This window comes from Leptonychotes weddellii, chromosome 3 (assembly GCF_054177405.1).
Source record: "Leptonychotes weddellii isolate Sample4059 chromosome 3, ASM5417740v2, whole genome shotgun sequence".
Taxonomy (NCBI): Eukaryota; Metazoa; Chordata; class Mammalia; order Carnivora; family Phocidae; genus Leptonychotes; species Leptonychotes weddellii.
Window position 1 is genome coordinate 112,434,142 of NC_138371.1, and position 17,810 is coordinate 112,451,951.

General features: G+C 38.3%; 1 protein-coding gene across 1 annotated transcript in view; it reads left to right on the forward strand.

Moving 5' to 3' along the window:
• FRY (FRY microtubule binding protein) overlaps positions 1-17,810 on the forward strand; it is a 241,551-nt gene that overhangs the window by 68,744 nt on the left and 154,997 nt on the right. Inside the window, exons 3-4 of the mRNA XM_081815497.1 lie at positions 839-892; positions 16,409-16,548. Of these exons, the coding sequence (XP_081671623.1) occupies positions 839-892; positions 16,409-16,548 (194 nt within the window). The remainder of the gene's footprint in view (positions 1-838; positions 893-16,408; positions 16,549-17,810) is intronic.

The following is a 17,810-nucleotide window of genomic DNA, read 5'->3' on the forward strand; positions in this document are numbered from 1 at the left end:
AAAAAAAAAAAAAAAAGAAGACAGTAGGAAGGGAGAAATGAAGGGAGGGAAATCGGAGGGGGAGATGAACCATGAGAGACTATGGACTCTGAGGGTTCTAGAGGGGAGGGGGGTGGGGGGGATGGGTTAGCCTGGTGATGGGTATTAAAGAGGGCACGTATTCCATGGAGCACTGGGTGTTGTACGAAAACAATGAATCATGGAACACTATGTCAAAAACTAATGATGTAGGGTGCCTGGGTGGCTCAGTTGGTTAGGCAATTGCCTTCTGCTCAGGTCATGATCCTGGAGTCCCTGGATCGAGCCCTGAATCGGGCTCCATGCTCCGCAGGGAATCTTCTTCTCCCTCTGACCCTACCCCCTCTCATGTGCTCTCGCTCTCATTCTCTCTCTCTCAAATAAATAAATAAAATCTTTAAAAAAAAATAAAATAAAATGTTTAAAAAAAACCTAATGATGTAATGTGATTAATATAACATAATAAAAAAATAATAAATAAAAAAATAAAAACTGGTACCTCGGGCGCTTGGGTGGCTCAGTCGTTGAGCATCTGCCTTCGGCTCAGGTCGTGATCCCAGGGTCCTGGGATCGAGCCCCACATCGGGCTCCCTGCTCTGCGGGAAGCCTGCTTCTCCCTCTCCCACTGCCTCTGCTTGTGTTCCCTCTCTTGCTGTGTCTCTCTCTGTCAAATAAATAAATAAAATCTTTAAAAAAAATAAAATAAAAACTGGTACCTCTGCCCCATCAATGGAGAAGTAAATTAGAAAAATTATAACAATAATGCACTTTTTTTATGCTGTTTAAGAGCATCTGATAATTATTCTTTTTTTTTTTCTAGGAAAAACCATTGACAAAATCTCTACAACGTGGAGAAGATCCCCAATTTGACCAAGTATGTAGTAATAAGTTATATACATATTATATTCTGGTTTTTATTTATTTCAAAATGCACAAAAGATAAGGGTTGGATGCTCATTATTAGTGTATTGATTAACTTCCTCAAAGAGGATACAGGGATATGATCTTAGGAACTGTGTCTTTCAGCTTTTACAATTATGGCTTAAAGCAGACATTCAGTAGATGTCTATTGCTTTGAACTGGAAAGAATGGGAATATGTTGGAATAATACAAATAGGCCCTCAATTGATCATTTCCTAAATCTTTGTATGTCAGAATTAAAGAAACTAAGAAAAGATAAAGGAACTTCTATTCTAAAATTTAGTAGAGCTTATTATATTTTCATCCAGCTTTTTTGTGAATGCCCACTATTTGCTTGACACACCGCAACAAAATACAAAATTGACCAGTTTTAGTCCTTCAAGAATTCACAATATTGTGAGAGAAAAATCACTTAAACAATAATTGTAAGACAGTATAGTAACTTAGAGTCTAATAGAGAATGTGATACGTGAAAAAAAAAACAATTTAAGGCAGGATAAATACAAAGAAAGTCTTTCGAAAGTAGATCGGGACTAGTAAAAGGGCATCCTGCTCTCAACAGCAGGTAATAAACATAGGAAATCAGGATCTGATAGATCCTGGCTCAGTAACTATAGGCTTCACGTATGTTTAAGAATGATGGGTAACAGGGCATCAGAGGAAGTGAGAGATGTGTTTGTGGTGTTTCCTGAACTTACGCAGTTAACAACAGAGAAGACAGCATGTTCTCCTTCAAAAACCTCACTTGGAGCCACTGGTAGAGACAAAATACTGCTGGATGCACCACAGTCTGATCTAATATGGTGGGGGTTTTCTTGTCTTATGGAGAACACACAGAGATGCACTTTCAGCAGGGCTTTGAAATTGACTTTCATGTGGAATCAGAGGGAAAGTTCTCTGGCTGTTAAAGTCCAGACTTCTTCGGTCCAAAACTGTAAGGACTGGGAGCACCTGGGTGGCTCAGTCGGTTAAGCGTCTGCCTTCTGCTCAGGTCATGTTCCCAGGGTCCTGGGTTGGAGCCCTGCATTAGGCTCCCTGCTCAGTGGGGAGTCTGCTTCTCTCTCCCTCTGCCGCTCCCCCCCCTCGCTTGTGCTCTCTCTTGTGTTCTCTCTCTCAAATAAATAAATAAAATCTTTAAAAAAAAGAATGTAAATATTTATTATCCATCATCCATAATTTTTCACTCTATTTTATGTTCTCTGTATTCTATCCTAGATATTCCTGTCCTAGGATATCACTGTCCTCTCCTCAAAAGCAAAATTTATTTTTCTCCAGCTTAATGTGTATCTTCCTTTATTCTCTGGGAAAATAATACTTGTGAATTTTAACATTGCATATAATAGTTATCCCAAATGATTTGGCTTAAACACACTTTCCCACTTGTTATTCAGCCCTCTATTTTTGCATTTCAGCATTGTGGGAGAGGGATAGCCTTTGGAATTAGACAGACCAGGTTTAAATCCCGACTTTACCACTTTAATTAGCTATAATACTTTTAACCTTGTTGCACAGAATGTTGAAATGCAGAATCTCCGCCCTGCCCCAGATCTTACTGAATCAGATTCTGCAGCTTAACAGGATCCCCAGGTGACCCACGCACACATTAAAGCTTGAGCAGCACTGCTCCGTAACACCTCTCTCTGTATTAAGGGCACTTTGCAAGTGAATCAGTAGTAAAATGGTCACTAAGAACTTTCAAATAAGGCACATAAGATTATCCTCTCATCATTAAATCATAAATTTACACATGAACCAGGAGAGAAGGCAACCTACAAAGTCTATTTCACTTTAAAGAGATAGCAAGACTCCCAGGGCAGTGAGGAAACTTGACGGAAATTGGTCAATTTCCTCTGCCGTTTACTGTTTTGCCAGCAAATTATAACAATCGAAGTTCCATTGGCAATGCCATGGATGTATCAAGCTTTCTTAGTCTTTTGATGTTAAACATTCAAATTATATAATTCCCCTTGTTCTAATAGCAAGCAGTAGGATTTTAATTTGGATTTACCCAGAGGTCCATCTCTCCGAAAAGAACGTGCTGGTGATGCCACCTTGCGTGGTGTAGACTCTGTTGCTATGATCGTGGGAGCAGTGGTTAACAGTAGAAGTGGTATGCATGTAGTACTTACCAGAGGATAGGCACTATGCTAAGTACATCCTTTGAGTAGTATGCAGCTGGTCCCTGTTTAGAGAATATTTTTTATCAGTTTCTTCCTTTTAAATGTCACTGGCATGCATGATAGACTAGAGAGAACTGAGCTTCTGCACTTTCAGTGCCTGATCCCGGGTGGTCCTGTTTACTCCTCCACTTAACAAGCCCATGATTCATTTTTCTCTTGCTAGAAATAGAAGCAAAAAAAAAAAAAAATCACATAATGCTTTATAATTTATGAAGCCCCTTCTCACGCATGATCTCAGCTGACATCACTCACTGCTTCCAACAACCCCAAGAAGAAGCCATCGTCATCATCATCATCTCTATATTACATTTCATGGGAATGAGTCTCAGACAGCTTGCCCAACACTATATGACTAAAGCCTGAAGGAGCCAAGACTGGCATCCACTTGTTCAGACTATAAAGCCAGTGCTTTTTACTCTATAACATGCTTCTATATCTAAAAACTAAGGTGGCGAGAATTTAGAGAGGAGTTTTCAACAGGTAAGGGATCTCAGATCCTGTATCAGTTAATATTAGGTTTGGCTGCAAATGACACATAAAATAACAGCGACTTGAATAAGAGTTTTTTTCTCTCTCACATTCAAGAAATACAAAGAAAATCAGTCTAGAATCTTTATATTATTTTTGTTGTCTTGTGTATGGCTCATCTCATAGTCCAGTTTGGCTTCTAGAACTCAGCCATTATGTCTGTATTCCAAGCAGCAGGAAGGAGAAATAGAAAAAGAATTATAGGCAAAAAAATAAAAAACCAGAATGTCTCAACATTGCACACACCACTTCTGCTCATATTCAGTTGGCGAGATCTTAATCACATAGCCACATATAGCTGTAGGAAAGATTGGGAAATTTTATTTTGAGCAATCATTTGTCCATCTAAAAATCAGGTATTTTATTGGGGCACCTGGGTGGTTCAGTTGGTTAAGCGTCCAACTCTTGATCTCAGCTCAGGTCTTGATCTCAGGGTCGTGAGTTCAAGCCCTGCATTGGACTCCCCACTGGGCATGGAGCCTACTTAAAAAAAAAAAAAAATCAGGTATTTTATAACTAAGGAAGAAGCATAGACTGGATATTAGGTATTATCTATCTTTCCTAGATATCATATAGTAGAGTTTTTACCAAATGCCCAATAAAGAATACTGTTTACAGTTCTGTATACCTCTTTTTTTTTCACTGTGGAATATTCCTAGAATTTGTCAGTTTTACAGTTTGAATTTTAAGATATATATATTTAGGGGTTAAAGCTTATGTTTTCTTTTATATGCTTTATATATAACTATTGGCTTCATATCTCTTAATTTAATCTAATTACAATCTAACCCTGTATAGGTTAAACCTGGGGAAAAAGTCCTTTTGTTTCGTAAATGACAAGGTGTCTAAACAGGATTGCTTTTTTTAAGTTCAGTATTAGTGGAAGAAAAATCATACTAGTAACTGCTTTACACGTTGGAGAGCTTGGAATTTATACCCTTGTTCCCAGAATTTCACTTTTTACAAATTTCATGAATTCGTGAACTTGACCCATTTTTATACAGTACCTGCTATGTGGCAACCGTGTAACAAGCATTATGCTAGCTGGTGGAAATAAAGATGAAGGAAACATGGTGCCTGCACTGGGGGGGCCCCCAATTATGGGTGAGACAAAGAAGAAATATGATCAAATTATAATCTCAGGCTAGTAAGTAAGCTCACCGTGGAAGGACCAAGTATCATGTGAGCCCCAGGACAGCAAGCTTTGCCCTGTACTGGGGAGCCAGCGATGGTTTCAGTCCCTGCTAGTGAGAAAGTCATACTAGTAATGAGACTTAATAAAGGTGGAAGAGATTGCCAGCAGCATTTCGGAAATGTATACTGCCCCCAATTTATTTTAAATACCGAAATTACCTGTCAGGGCTTCGAGTAGAATGAGTGAATAATTGTCCTAGTGGTAAAGTTCTTTATTTTAGCAAACATTTATCAAAAGTGTGTGTGTGTGTGTGTGTGTGTGTGTGTGTTTACCTGTACATACACACAAAGCTCTGTATGGGACAGAGATGGAAGGGTGTGGTCCCTGCATTCCAGGAGCTTCAGATCTGGAAGAGTTTAAGGCAGTGCACAAACAACTCTGACAGGGGAACGCGTGTGTCAGAAATGCAACATGGATGGTGCAACAGTAAACATTGTGAGATTTCAGGGAACAGAAGACATACACTTCAGGGCCTGATGGCTAGAGAAATCTTTCTAGAAGAGGACATAGTTTATCAGGTGCCTGAAACAATAGAAGCGATGGGATTTTACTGGGTGTTGATGGTAAAGAGGATAGGAAATGTGCAAAGGCCCCGAACAGAAAAAATGACATTTTAAGTTATCTTTGGAGACTGATGAATGGGTCTGTTAGTTGAGACAGAAGATGTGTATTGTGAAAAGATAATATTCAAAAAGAGGCGACATTGTGACTCTCAAGAGAAATATAAAATGAACACAGGTGAGAGATAAAAACTCGTGTTTAATGAGGAAGTTATAACCAGTTCAGAAGAGAACCCCAAAATGGACCCATTTATAAGTCAGGAACTTTGAAATGAATGCCCAATCAGAGGCAAAACTGGCTTTTTCCAACAGTGGGAGAGTGAAGTCAATTGAACCTTCACTGGGCACGGTGTTTTTTTCTGTCTGTAGACAAGAATCCTTGGCATTGCTATCAGTAGTCTATCATATGCACAATTTTAAAATAGCTCAAAGGCATTAAAAGGTGCATAGCTCCCACAGACTCAAATTAGATAACCCCTAGAGAGGTGAGCTCTGAGCGATGCATAGTTTTCTACTGAGACACAAAATTTTCCTATTGGCTGGGAGTGTTAGGGAAGAGACCAGGTAGGAAAGGATCAGACTGTGGGAGACTTTATGGCATTGGGGGGAGCTTTATCTCAGACATACCAGGATCAATTTGATCAAAGTAGCAACTTGGTGTCAACCCCAAGGTAGCAGGGTTCGTGAATGAAGAGATCCTTGAAGTGTGGAGGCATTTGGGGAGTTTGGGTGTTGATAAAGATTTGAGACTGAAAGGGTCCAAACTAAAATGGAGACAATGGAACTAGAAAGAATAATCTTATGTAAAATTGTAGAGGAAGAATCAATATCGGTTGAGAGAAGGAGAAACAAAAAGTAACTATGGTTTTCAACCATGGTTTGGAACCATTTCTATTCAATTCAACAAATACTGAGTGGCCAAGCATACTAGGACCTGTGCAAGGTTCTGGGGTTGTAAAAACAGTAAGATAGAGTTCCTGCCCTCAGGGAATTCTCAATCCCAGGAACAAGGCGGATCCCAACAAGTAACAGCGAAGCATGAATGCTACACCCGAGGTCCATTTCAAGTGCTTTGGGAACTCGGGCAAGGGAGCAGTTAATGATGCCCGGAAGGTAGACAGCTATGTCACAGAAGCAGTCAGGGCCCAGTGGCATTTTAAAGACATCTGTTATCCAGAGGAAATGGGTTGGATCATGCCAGGCAGAAGGGTCTGCGTGGACAAAGAAGTTGCGGTGTGAGGAGCAGAGTACGGAGGAGTGACTGGGGCTGAAGCGGGACAGGCACATGGGGGCCCAAGGACACCATGAAGTCTGGACTCTTTCTGATGGATAAGAAGTGCTTCCAACAGAGAAACGCTGGGCTTAATGAGAGGTTATAAATCATTTTACACGTATTGAATTTTCAGGGAGGGTAAGATATCTGAGGAGAAATAACCGGGGCTCGCTCATTTATGGGGTCACTCAACAGACACCAAAGGATTAGAGACCAGAGCAAATGCGTGGAGAATATCCTAGGGAAGCAGAGTTTAGGATCAGGAAGTAGGATCCACAGAAGGATGCCCAGAAAAGAAATGGTGGCCAAAAAAATTGGAAGAAGCCTCAGAAGAAGATGCAGCTTTGCAGGGCAGGGATGGGCCATTATGGCAGCTGGGCAGAGACCCTCACAGAGGAATGAGGGATCAGCAGTTAGTTGCTCACTGGAAACCAGCTTTGAGAAAGCCTTTGGCTGCAATGCTATTTGTTGACATGTAGAATGCAGTTTCATAGTCGATAGATTAATATTAAATAGTTTAAGCATTTATGCTAGGTTATGCTGGCTGATTATGACTGGCTGTAACACTTCAATGGAAAAGCAGTATACCAGACAGAACACAATCGTGGTACTGGTGATGAGTTTCCTATTTGTGGTCTGTTGCGGGGTGAGTCCTATGAATGGAGGCCATGGTGAGCTCCCCGTTTTAACTTCAAGTGACTTTCCTCTGTTATCAAAGTTTACAGATATCCTTTTTAAATATTAAGTCCAAGGCATTTTATTTTGGATTCTCGGGTGCAACAGTAGCTAACCTGTGATGAGCATGGACATGGGTAAATGGGGACCTGATGCAGCTGAAATAACGCGTTCACCCATTTTAAACAGGGAAAAACAGTACTCCACAGTAAGCCTCACCTAATGGAGGAGGTACTGATACTCACTCGATACATTTACACACAGAGATGAAAATTGTGGCTGTAGAATAAAGGAATCACCGAATCCTTATCATTTCATATACCTTCCAGCTACATGTGCTTTCTTGCTTTTTTTACATGTGCTTTCTTGTCAAGTTTGTCTGCCCTTGGTTTTAGACTTTTGCTTCTATCTAATAATGACCTAAACATGCAGTAAGTCACATGACACCAACGTTTGTATGCTGCATGCTGTTTTCTATTTGAAGTATTGCTCCAACTTTGTCTCTGAAAACAGTCACATACAGTAAGGGGAAGTTATTTCCTCTTGGTGTAGTAAAGTACGATTACTCCCCAAAGGAGCTGGTGCCAGAACAACCAGAACTGGGCTCCAAATCCTTACTTTCACAGGCGAATTGTCTTACTGTGCTTCAGCACTGTGCTCCAGCACATATGGGAGATGAGAGAGAGTCTAGGTTAAGATGGGCAGCATCACCGAATCCTGAGGAGGAAAGTGTTTCAAGGAGAACCTGAGAAAGAGTGTCATTTGCTCAGGAGACTTGAGGGGGAATGACCACAAAGTCCTGTTGGTTGGCCAGTGGGTTTGCCCTTTCTGATGTTTTATATAAAGGTTACCGGTAGTGTGGCAAGAGCAGAAATCGGGTGTCAGAGAAGTGAGGCAGGAAGAGGAAACATCACCAATGCTTGGCTGATTGAGAGTTTGGCCAGAAGAAGGGTGGGTCCCCAGATGAGGGATGGGAGAGCAGAATCCAATGAGGCCCTTGTGTGTTTTATGGAACCCTCTTGTGCTGAATGAAATACAAGAGCTTAGCACTGTGCCTTTCTGCCAACGGTTGTGTCCATTCTTCATTTACATTTGGGCTCAGTGTTTTCAGGTGGTTGCGATTCCTGAGAGACTGATGTGTATATAAGTTGGGCTCACAATAAGTGGTTTTATTCTACCTATTGATTCTGGTTCCAGGATAGTGTCCTTTCCCAGAGTGAGCTGTTGCCTGCAGCAAACCCAGGGAGCCCCGTGCTCCCTACCTTTCTCTTATGGCACTAATGTAGGACAGGCGTTGCTCAGACCCCTCAACAAGGAAGCCTTTGCAAGGCCCTGTGTTTGCATCTGCTGGAGCCAGAAAAGTGTGGGAACACAAACCAAGCTACCAGGGTTATAATGGAGGCCCTGGTATCTTTGTGCTTGGATGAGAGCTAGGTGGGTCTTTCTTTTTTTCTTTTCCTTTCTTTTCTTTTCTTTTCTTTCTTTCTTTCCGTCTTTTTCTTTTTTTACAATATCAGCTCTGATAAGTAAAATCCTGTCAATAATTTCTATCATTTGTTCTGTCATTAACTTAGCCTATGATCCTCTCAGAGTCAAAATTTTTTATGTCTGGGCTTCAGTTTCAGTATTTAGAAATGGAAGAGGAAAATAGAAATAGACATTTTTAAAGGTCTGTTATGTGCCCCGCACTTTATAGTATCTTATTTACTCTTCGGAAAAAACCCAGCAAGGTAAATATTCTTCGGTCCCGTTTTACAGCTGGAAACACAGAGCCTCAGAGAAGTGGACATGCCCAAGCTCACACAGCCAATAAAGGACAGAGCTGTAACTTGAACTTAGGACCATCTGATCTTCCCAATGCACTAATGAAATTTTGAAAACATGGCTTGTGAAGGATCAGTCATCACATAGGGGGTTCTGAGAACATTATTTAAGTTGCAGCTTATTTGCAATTCAGTGTGACATATTCTTTACTAGTGTCATCTCTATAAATTCCAGATACTTTGCTCAGGCATTCTAAATAACTGGAGTTTTCCTCTAGATGTTAAATATTTACATACTTTTGTAGCACCTCAGTTTCTTAATATGTTAAAAACACCATCTATAAATAGGAAACACATGGTAAAATACATCTATACCTCTCTAATAGAGCGAAAATAACTTTTTATCATCTTGGGTAGGCAATAATTTTTCTGGAAAGGAAGCAGATGAAATTCTAGTGCTTCAACACTGATTCTAATGCTACAGTTCAGTCAAAATCTATTTAAAATATATAAATGAAAAATATAAGCAGTCAAGAGTAAAACCCAATTAACTGGCATTGGATTCATATTAGTGTTATTCAGTGTTTCTTCAATTATTCTCCAGTGGAACAGTTTGTTCTATAAAATGAACTAAGATATTAAAATCAAATAATACAGATCTTTTCCTAATTTGCAGGAAAAATAGATTTAATATGTAGATTTATATAATTTTAAGTTTTTGTAAGAAATTATTCTTAATCCTTTGGTATCTGTCACCACTGATTGAATGCTAGATTATCTGGCACTAGTATGATATATGATCAAGTAAAAAAAATCGCACTTGAATTACTGTAATAAATCAGCATTTTGTGGTATTACATAGACTGTACCCTGACCCCCAGGTACTTGGCCATCTGAACTATTTTGAGAAATTAAACTATCAGTGAAGTTAGTTTAAAATTTATTCACGAAATGCACCACTCAGGACAAGTCAGCCTTATTACTGTAAGATATGAAGTGACTCCACTGAGTAATTATTCAAATATTTATGTAAAGTTTCCTTCTTTGCATTCAGCAAGTATAATAAAATGCTTATGAAGAATTAATATCTTAACCTACAGCATAATGGACAGTCTCTTTTAGCCTATTTATACATAAAATGCCAAAATAAACATCAAGAAACATTTGCAAAGTACATTTAGTATCCCCCTCTATCCCCCCAAAAAGAAAACACCAGTATGAAATGGTTATGTGATTCTGTGCGCTTCATCTCCTCAAGCTGCACAGTACCTAGCTCATCTATGATGGAAGAATATGATCATTTAAATGCAACAAGAACATCTTTGTAAATGGGCCTGCCCCCTTTCAACAGCAGCACAGAGCTAGAATTCATCTCACCATTGGCTCTGCTTCCCGTAAATGAAGGAGTTGAGTAACCAAGAAGCCAGCTAGACCTTCCTCCCTTCCTGAGCTTTGAGGGCCAGGTCTTTGCAAATTCCACCCTTCCTTCCTGAAAGCCTGGACTCAAAAGGGCTATAACCGAGAGGTGGAAAAAACACATCCACCCCATCCTGACCTTTCATCTCTTCTAAGATGGTCTCAGTATATTTGCCATGGAAAGTATGTCCAGTAGATATAATACCAAGAATGGCTTTGAGATGACTTTAATGGGTAGAAAAAATTATTATGGCTGAGCTTTAAAGAATACTATTGATGTTCTCTATGGAGCACGTGGGTTACACCTAAGTAAGTGTAAGTAACTAAACATTGTGTGCTCTACCCAGAGATCATTAGGGGGTAAACATAGGTTTATATCACATTTATGGGTCTGTAGTAAATAACAGAAGCATGTAAATATCCCACACAAGTGTTTTTTAATTAAACTTTTTATTTGTAAATAGTTACAGAAAAGGTTTAAAGATAGTACAGACACTTATCAGGTTCCCCACACCCGGTTTCCTTTATTAACACCTTTCCTTACCATGTATATTTGTCACAACTAAGAAACCAACGTTGGTACATTATTAGTAACTGAATTCTGTATTTGCATTTTATTTCTTTTTCCTGAATAGCTCTTTTCTGTTCCAGGATACTGTCTAGAATACAACCTTATATTTATTGATCGTGTCTCCTTTAGTCTCATCCGGACTTACACAAGTATTTTTAAATTACTGAAATACAATAGTAGATGGTTGGGGATTTTATTACATATGCGATAATTAAGGCAGTATTAACCCGTGGTGAGGAACTCTGAATTCTGATTTTTTTTCCCCTTCTGGGAGGAACCCCCTTCATTTCCCAATTCAAAATATTAGATGAGATGGTGGTGATTGGAAGTACCCTTTCTTGTGCTGGGGTAACTTTAGAGAGAACTTGTAAATTACCCCATGACATGCCATAATTTGCTTTCCTCCCTAAATTTCCCACTGTTATATCCACAGGAACAAAGGGAAAATATGTTGTGGCTGTGAATATTACAGTGTGTGGGGGGAGGGCTGTTTTTAAAAAAATAGATATTTTTCAATTAAAAAAAACTGGTGATTATGTTCACAGGGCAGGCAGACTGCAATAGCCTATTTATTTCTGAAAACTGATATTAAACCATAGCTAAAGATAATGTACAATTTTGTGTATGTACTTATAACCATAATCGTAAGAGAGAGCAAGAAAGAGAATCTGAGGAAGAACACATAATTGTCCCGTTCAATCTTAGAGCTGCTTTTAAAGCTGACAGTGGAAAGTCCCATTGACACGAAGCACTTGAGCTCTCCTTGCTCTAGTTCCTTTATAAAAAGAAGTTAAGCCTCTCCTGCTGAACTACAGAAACATTTTAAGTTAACTAAGGTTTTCCATTTCTTCTGCCACCTCCCGGCTCAAGCCGTGATCACTGTGTGCCTGGAACTGTTGCAATAACCTCATTCAGTTTGAGAGAGAGAGAGAGAGTGAAAGTGTGTGTGTCTGTGTGCGTGTGTGTGTGTGTGTGTGCGCGCGCGCGCGTGCTCACGCTCCTAACCACCCCTGTTGGCAGACCCTTTTGGTCCATCCTACACATCACTGCTGAATTAAACCTCCTCAACATGTCTACGGGCTTATTTTCCTATTCAGAAATCTTTAGGGGCTTCCCATTTTCTAGAGAAGAAAACTAAAATTCTTCAGACTAGCATTAAATACTTACTATGATTTAGTTTCAGCTTAAAATTTTCAACAGTATTTTTCTTTACTCTAGTATACCAAAGTCCCTACACCAGGCAAATATTTCTTCTCTCAGTTCACTCAAAACCTTCATTAAATTAATCACTGTAATTATTATGAACAAACAATTATTTTGCACCTTCATCACCATAGGCTTCCTGCCTTTGAGTCTTTGCTTAGCTTTTTTCTTGACTCTTAATCTCACATTTCTACCCTTTCTATAAAAGGCCCAGGTAAAACATGTCTCTTTACCTCCCACCTACCTCTCCCTGTAGTGATCTCTGTCCTGAGGACTCCTGATTTCCGTGTGCACTCTCAGTATGTCGGTATATCTCCTCCAAGTTGTGTTTTCTGTATATGCATACTTACCGTAGGGTCTGCACCGAGTTGGAATCTTACCAGTTAAATGATTTTTAAATTCTTCTTCCACTTAACATTATATAAACATTTTCATGTCATTAAATATTTTTGAAATGTGGCTTTTAATGGTTTCAGAGATAATCTACATCACATTATTCCACATTGTATTAAGGCATTTACACATAGCTGGACATTTAGGGTGTTCCCATTTTTTTGTATAATATGTAATGTTGTCCTGAACATTCTTACTCACCTCTAATTATGTATTTGAGTTAAATTCCTAAGAATGGGCTTATTGAGAATGCCTTTTATTAGGTTCTTGATCTGCATTTCCAAATTTCCTTCCAGATAGGTTATGCCAATCTTTTTCATCTGTCAGTAGTGTTTGAACATGCCTATTTAATCACTGTCTCATCGGCACTGGGGGGTTATAATTTGCTTGTAAGAAATTTTGTGAATTTGTGTTTGTAAATGAGGTGGTGAAAATGTATCTCATTGTAGGTTTACATGTTCTGTTTATAAGGCCTTTATCAGAGGGGTGTTTGCCAGTATTTTCTCTGGGTCTACAGCCTGTCTTTTCATCAGTTTCTTGACAGGATCTTTCTAAAAGCAGAAGCTCTTAATTTTTTTACTGAACTATTGTTGACACACAATGTTACATTAGTTTCTGGTGAATAGCATAGGGATCCCACAAGTTTATACATTCTGCTGTGCTCACCGCAAGTGTAGCTCCCATCTGTCCCTGTACAACATACGGTATCATTGACTAGATTCCCTAGGCTGTGCCTTTTATCCTCGCGACTCATTCATTGCATAGCTGGAAGTCTGTGGCTCCCACCCCCTTTGCCCATTTTGCGCATCCCCCAACCCCGCCCCTCTGGCAACCTTTAATTTGTTCTCTGTATTTATGGGTCTGGTTCTCCTTTTTGTTTGTTTTGTTTTTCAGATTCCACATATAAGTGAAATCATAGAATATTTGTCTTTTTCAGTCTTATTTTACTTAACATAATACTCTCTAGGTTCATCCATGTTGTTGCAAATGGCAATATTTCATTCTCTTTTATGGCTGAGTAATATTCCATTGCATATATGTACCACATCTTCTGTATCCATTCATCTATGGGTGGATACTTGGGTTGCTTCTGTATCTTGGTGGCTGCATCAATTTACATTCCTACCAACAGTGCATGTGGGTCCCTTTTGGACACATCCTCACCAACACTTGTTATTTCTTGTCTTTTTGATTCTAGCCATTCTGACACATATAAGGTATTATATTATATTATATTATATTATATTATATTATATTATATTATATTATATTTATTATATTATAGTGGTTTTGATTTGCATTTCCTTGATAATTAGTGATATTGAGCATCTTTTCATACGTCTGTTTGCCATCTCTTTGTCGTCTTTGGGAAAAAAAAGTTGGCTTAAGTCCTCTGTCCATTTTTAATTGGATTTTTGGGGGGAGTTTTTGGTGTTGAGTTGTATTAAGTTTTTTTAATATATTTTGGATATTAACTCCTTATCAGATATGTCACTTGCAAATATCTTCTCCCATTCAGTAGGTTGCCTTCTCGTTTTGTTGATGGTGTCCTTCATTATGCAAAAGCTATATATTTTGGTTTAGTCCCACTAGTTTAGTTTTGCTTTTGTTTCCCTTGCCTGAGGAGATATATCTAGAAAAATGTTGCCACGGCTGATGTTAGAGAAATTACTGCCTATGTTTTCTTCTAGGAGGTTTATGGTTTTCTGTCTCACATTTAGGTGTCTTTCATCTAATTTGAGTTTATTTTTGTGTGAGAAAGTATAAGAAACTGGTCCAGTTTCATTCTTCTGTGTGTAGCTTTCCAGTTTTCCCAACACCAACACCATTTATTGAGGAGACTGTCTTTTCCCATTTTGTATACTTGGCTCCTTTGTCATTGATTAATCGACCATATATGCGTGGGTTTATTTCTGAGCTCCCTATTCTGTTTCATTGATCTTATGTGTCTGTTTTTATGCCAGTACTACATAGAGCTTTGTAGTATATCTTCACATCTGGGATTGTGATACCTCCAGTTTTGTTCTTCTTTTTCAAGATTGCTCTGACCATTCAGGGTCTTTTAAGGTTCCATATAAATTTGAGTATTATTTATTCTAGTTCTGTGAAAAATGCTGTTGGTATTTTGATAAGAATTGCCTTCAATCTGTAGATTGGTTTGGGTAGTATGGACGTTGTAACAATATTAATTCTTCCAATCCATGAAGGTAAAATATCTTTCCTTTGTGTCTTCTTCAGTTTCTTCTGTCAATGTCTTAATAGTTATCAGAGTTCAGGTCTTTCACCTCCTTGGTTAAATTTATTCCTAGGCATTTTATTCTGTTTGGTACAATTGTAAATGGAATTGTTTTCATAATTTCTCTTTCTGCTACTTTGTTATTAGTGTATAGAAATGCAACAGATTTCTTTGTATTAATTTTGTATCCTGTGACTTTACTGAATTCGTTTATTGCTTCTAATAGTTTTTTGGCAGTCTTTAGAGTTTTATATACATATAATATATATATATATAATATGTATATATAACTTTTATATATATGTGTATAGTATCGTGTCATCTGCAAATAGTGACAGTTTTACTTCTTTCTTACCAATTTGATTGCCTTTTATTTCTCTTTCTTGTCTGATTGCTGTGGCTAGGACATGCAGTACTATGTTGAATAAAAGTGGTAACAGTGGACATCCTTGTATTGTTCCTGATTTTAAAGGAAAAGCTCTCAGTTTTTCACCATTGAGTATGATCTATTGAGATGATTGTATGACTTTGTATCCTTCATTTGGTTAATGTGGTGTATCATGTTGATTGATTTGTGAATAGTGAACCATCCTTGATTGATTGAATCATCCCCAGAACAGAAGCTTTTAATTTTGATGACGTTCAGGATCAAATTGTCATGGAGTTTGCTCCTGGTGTGTTACCTAAGAAATCCTTGGTTAGCCCAGAGTCACAAAGATTTTCTCCTGTGTTTTCTTCAGAAGTTTCATAGTTTTAAGTTTTTATAGTATGATTTTTTTAATTAATTTTTGCACATGGTATGAGATATCAATTGAGGTTCGTTTTCTCGTGATAATTAATAAAAGATCACAAATCTTTCCAGATAAGGAAATTAAAATAACTCTCTATCAAAGATATGTTTATTGTTTGAAAAAGAGAGCAGTAGTTTGCCTTTAAGGTGATACATAGGAAATTATTGCTTCTGGCTCATGTCTTGAGTCTAATTTGGGTCATAACTCAGATGAGTGGATGAGTGATTATTGGCAGAAACCCATACATTGTATTACCACTTAGGTTATTTGTTTGGGAGCTAGATTTTTTTATTTCACTTAAGCGACTAATGTAATTGTGTTAATTAAAATATTTATTTAAACAAGCATTTTTGAGATTTAAGGAGTACAAGGCACTATACTTCTTGGACAGTATGGGAAGATAATTTCTCTGCAGTCCATGAATAACCTGTATGCAATTAACATCTGATTTCTAGAATGAAAGGAAGTCAAAGTAATTAGCTTTCTTGAACCATAAAATTATAAGGAACATCTGTCAACATTGAGATTTGGGCCCTTGGGAATGTACTAATAAAGATTATTAAAGGAAAGATGTGATAAATAAGGTTTTATGGTGAATATAGCTTGGAGTTATTTGTTAAATGAAAAGTTTCTCAGTAATTGGCAGGGCCACCAAAGCCTTTTTATCACCTGTTTTTCTCTGTAGGTCATCAACTCAATGAGCTCCCTTTCTGAATACTGCCTGCCTTCCATTCTGCGTACATTATTTGACTGGTATAAAAGACAAAATGGCATTGAGGATGAATCACATGAATACAGGCCAAGAACAAGCAATAAATCAAAAAGGTACATTTCTTTTGTGTAGGAATTATGAGGTTCTCCCTCCCTTCCTTCCTTCCTTCCTTCCTTCCTTCCTTCCTTCCTTCCAGAAACATAAATCAAAATGGAATTTATGTATCATCTAAATCTGCCTGTCTGTACATGGATACCCAGCAGGTGCTGCAGGGGGCAGGGGGAGAGGGGCTGTCTAGCAGTGGGAGTACTAGTCACGGCCACTTGTCACAGGTTGAAAAGATATACTCAGCCTTATTTTGACATTGATGGGGCAGGTGTAAAGGGCCCTGAGTTACCCTTGTGTCTGCTTCTTTCCTGAGCCCTGTCTCTTCCAGTGTATACCCTAAAAGCAGAAGGGCTGTTGCAGGCCCGGCATGATGCCGCCTCGTTCCTGCTAGTAACCTTGAGTGCCCAGGGTGCCCAGGTGGGGAGGAGGCAGGGTGGGACATCAGCAGTAGGCCTGGAGCTGCCACAAATTAGCCCTGGGACTTTGGGCAACTCACCACCTCTCTCTACTTTAGTCTCTTCAGAAGCAAAACAGGGAAGTCAGATTACACCATCTCCAACTTCCCTTGCAGCTGAGAATTTTGTTTGTTTATTCTGTGCTCCCCTTCTCTTATGGATTTGAAAAGTGGAACTTGCTGCTATAGAAACACTGTAGCAACCGTGAAATTTAAGATTCTTATACTGTCAAATGAATGTGCATCCCCCAAATATTTATGTAAATATATGTAATTCATATGTTTGAAATATAAGTAAGTATAAGAAAGTGTGCTATATTTACCTTTTAAAAATTATTTTAAAACAGACTTCTCTGTATGAACTGATTATGCATTTTTAAAGAGAATAAATGGAAATGAATCATTCAGAAAATCAGATATTAACTACTTCTTGTGATTTATCTCATTTTTCTTGACACTTCTAATACTTTTTTTTTAAATATCCACTTCTCAATGTCATGAAATGAATTACATTTCATCCAAACTTGTAATTTCATTTTATAATATGCTCAAGTTTATGCAAGATTCAGTCATTTATTTATCATCTTGTTTGGGAGAGAAATGAATAACTTTTTCGTATTGAATCATTTTTTTTTAGTTGAAGAGAGGAAACTTTTTATTGCAATATAATGTACACATGGCAAAATTCATTCTTTTAAACTGTGTAGTTCTGTTTTTAGTATATTCACAAGGTTGTGCAGTCATCACTACTAATTCCAGAATAGTTCAGCTCTCCAAAAAGAAACCCCACATTAATTAGCAGTCTCTTCTTAC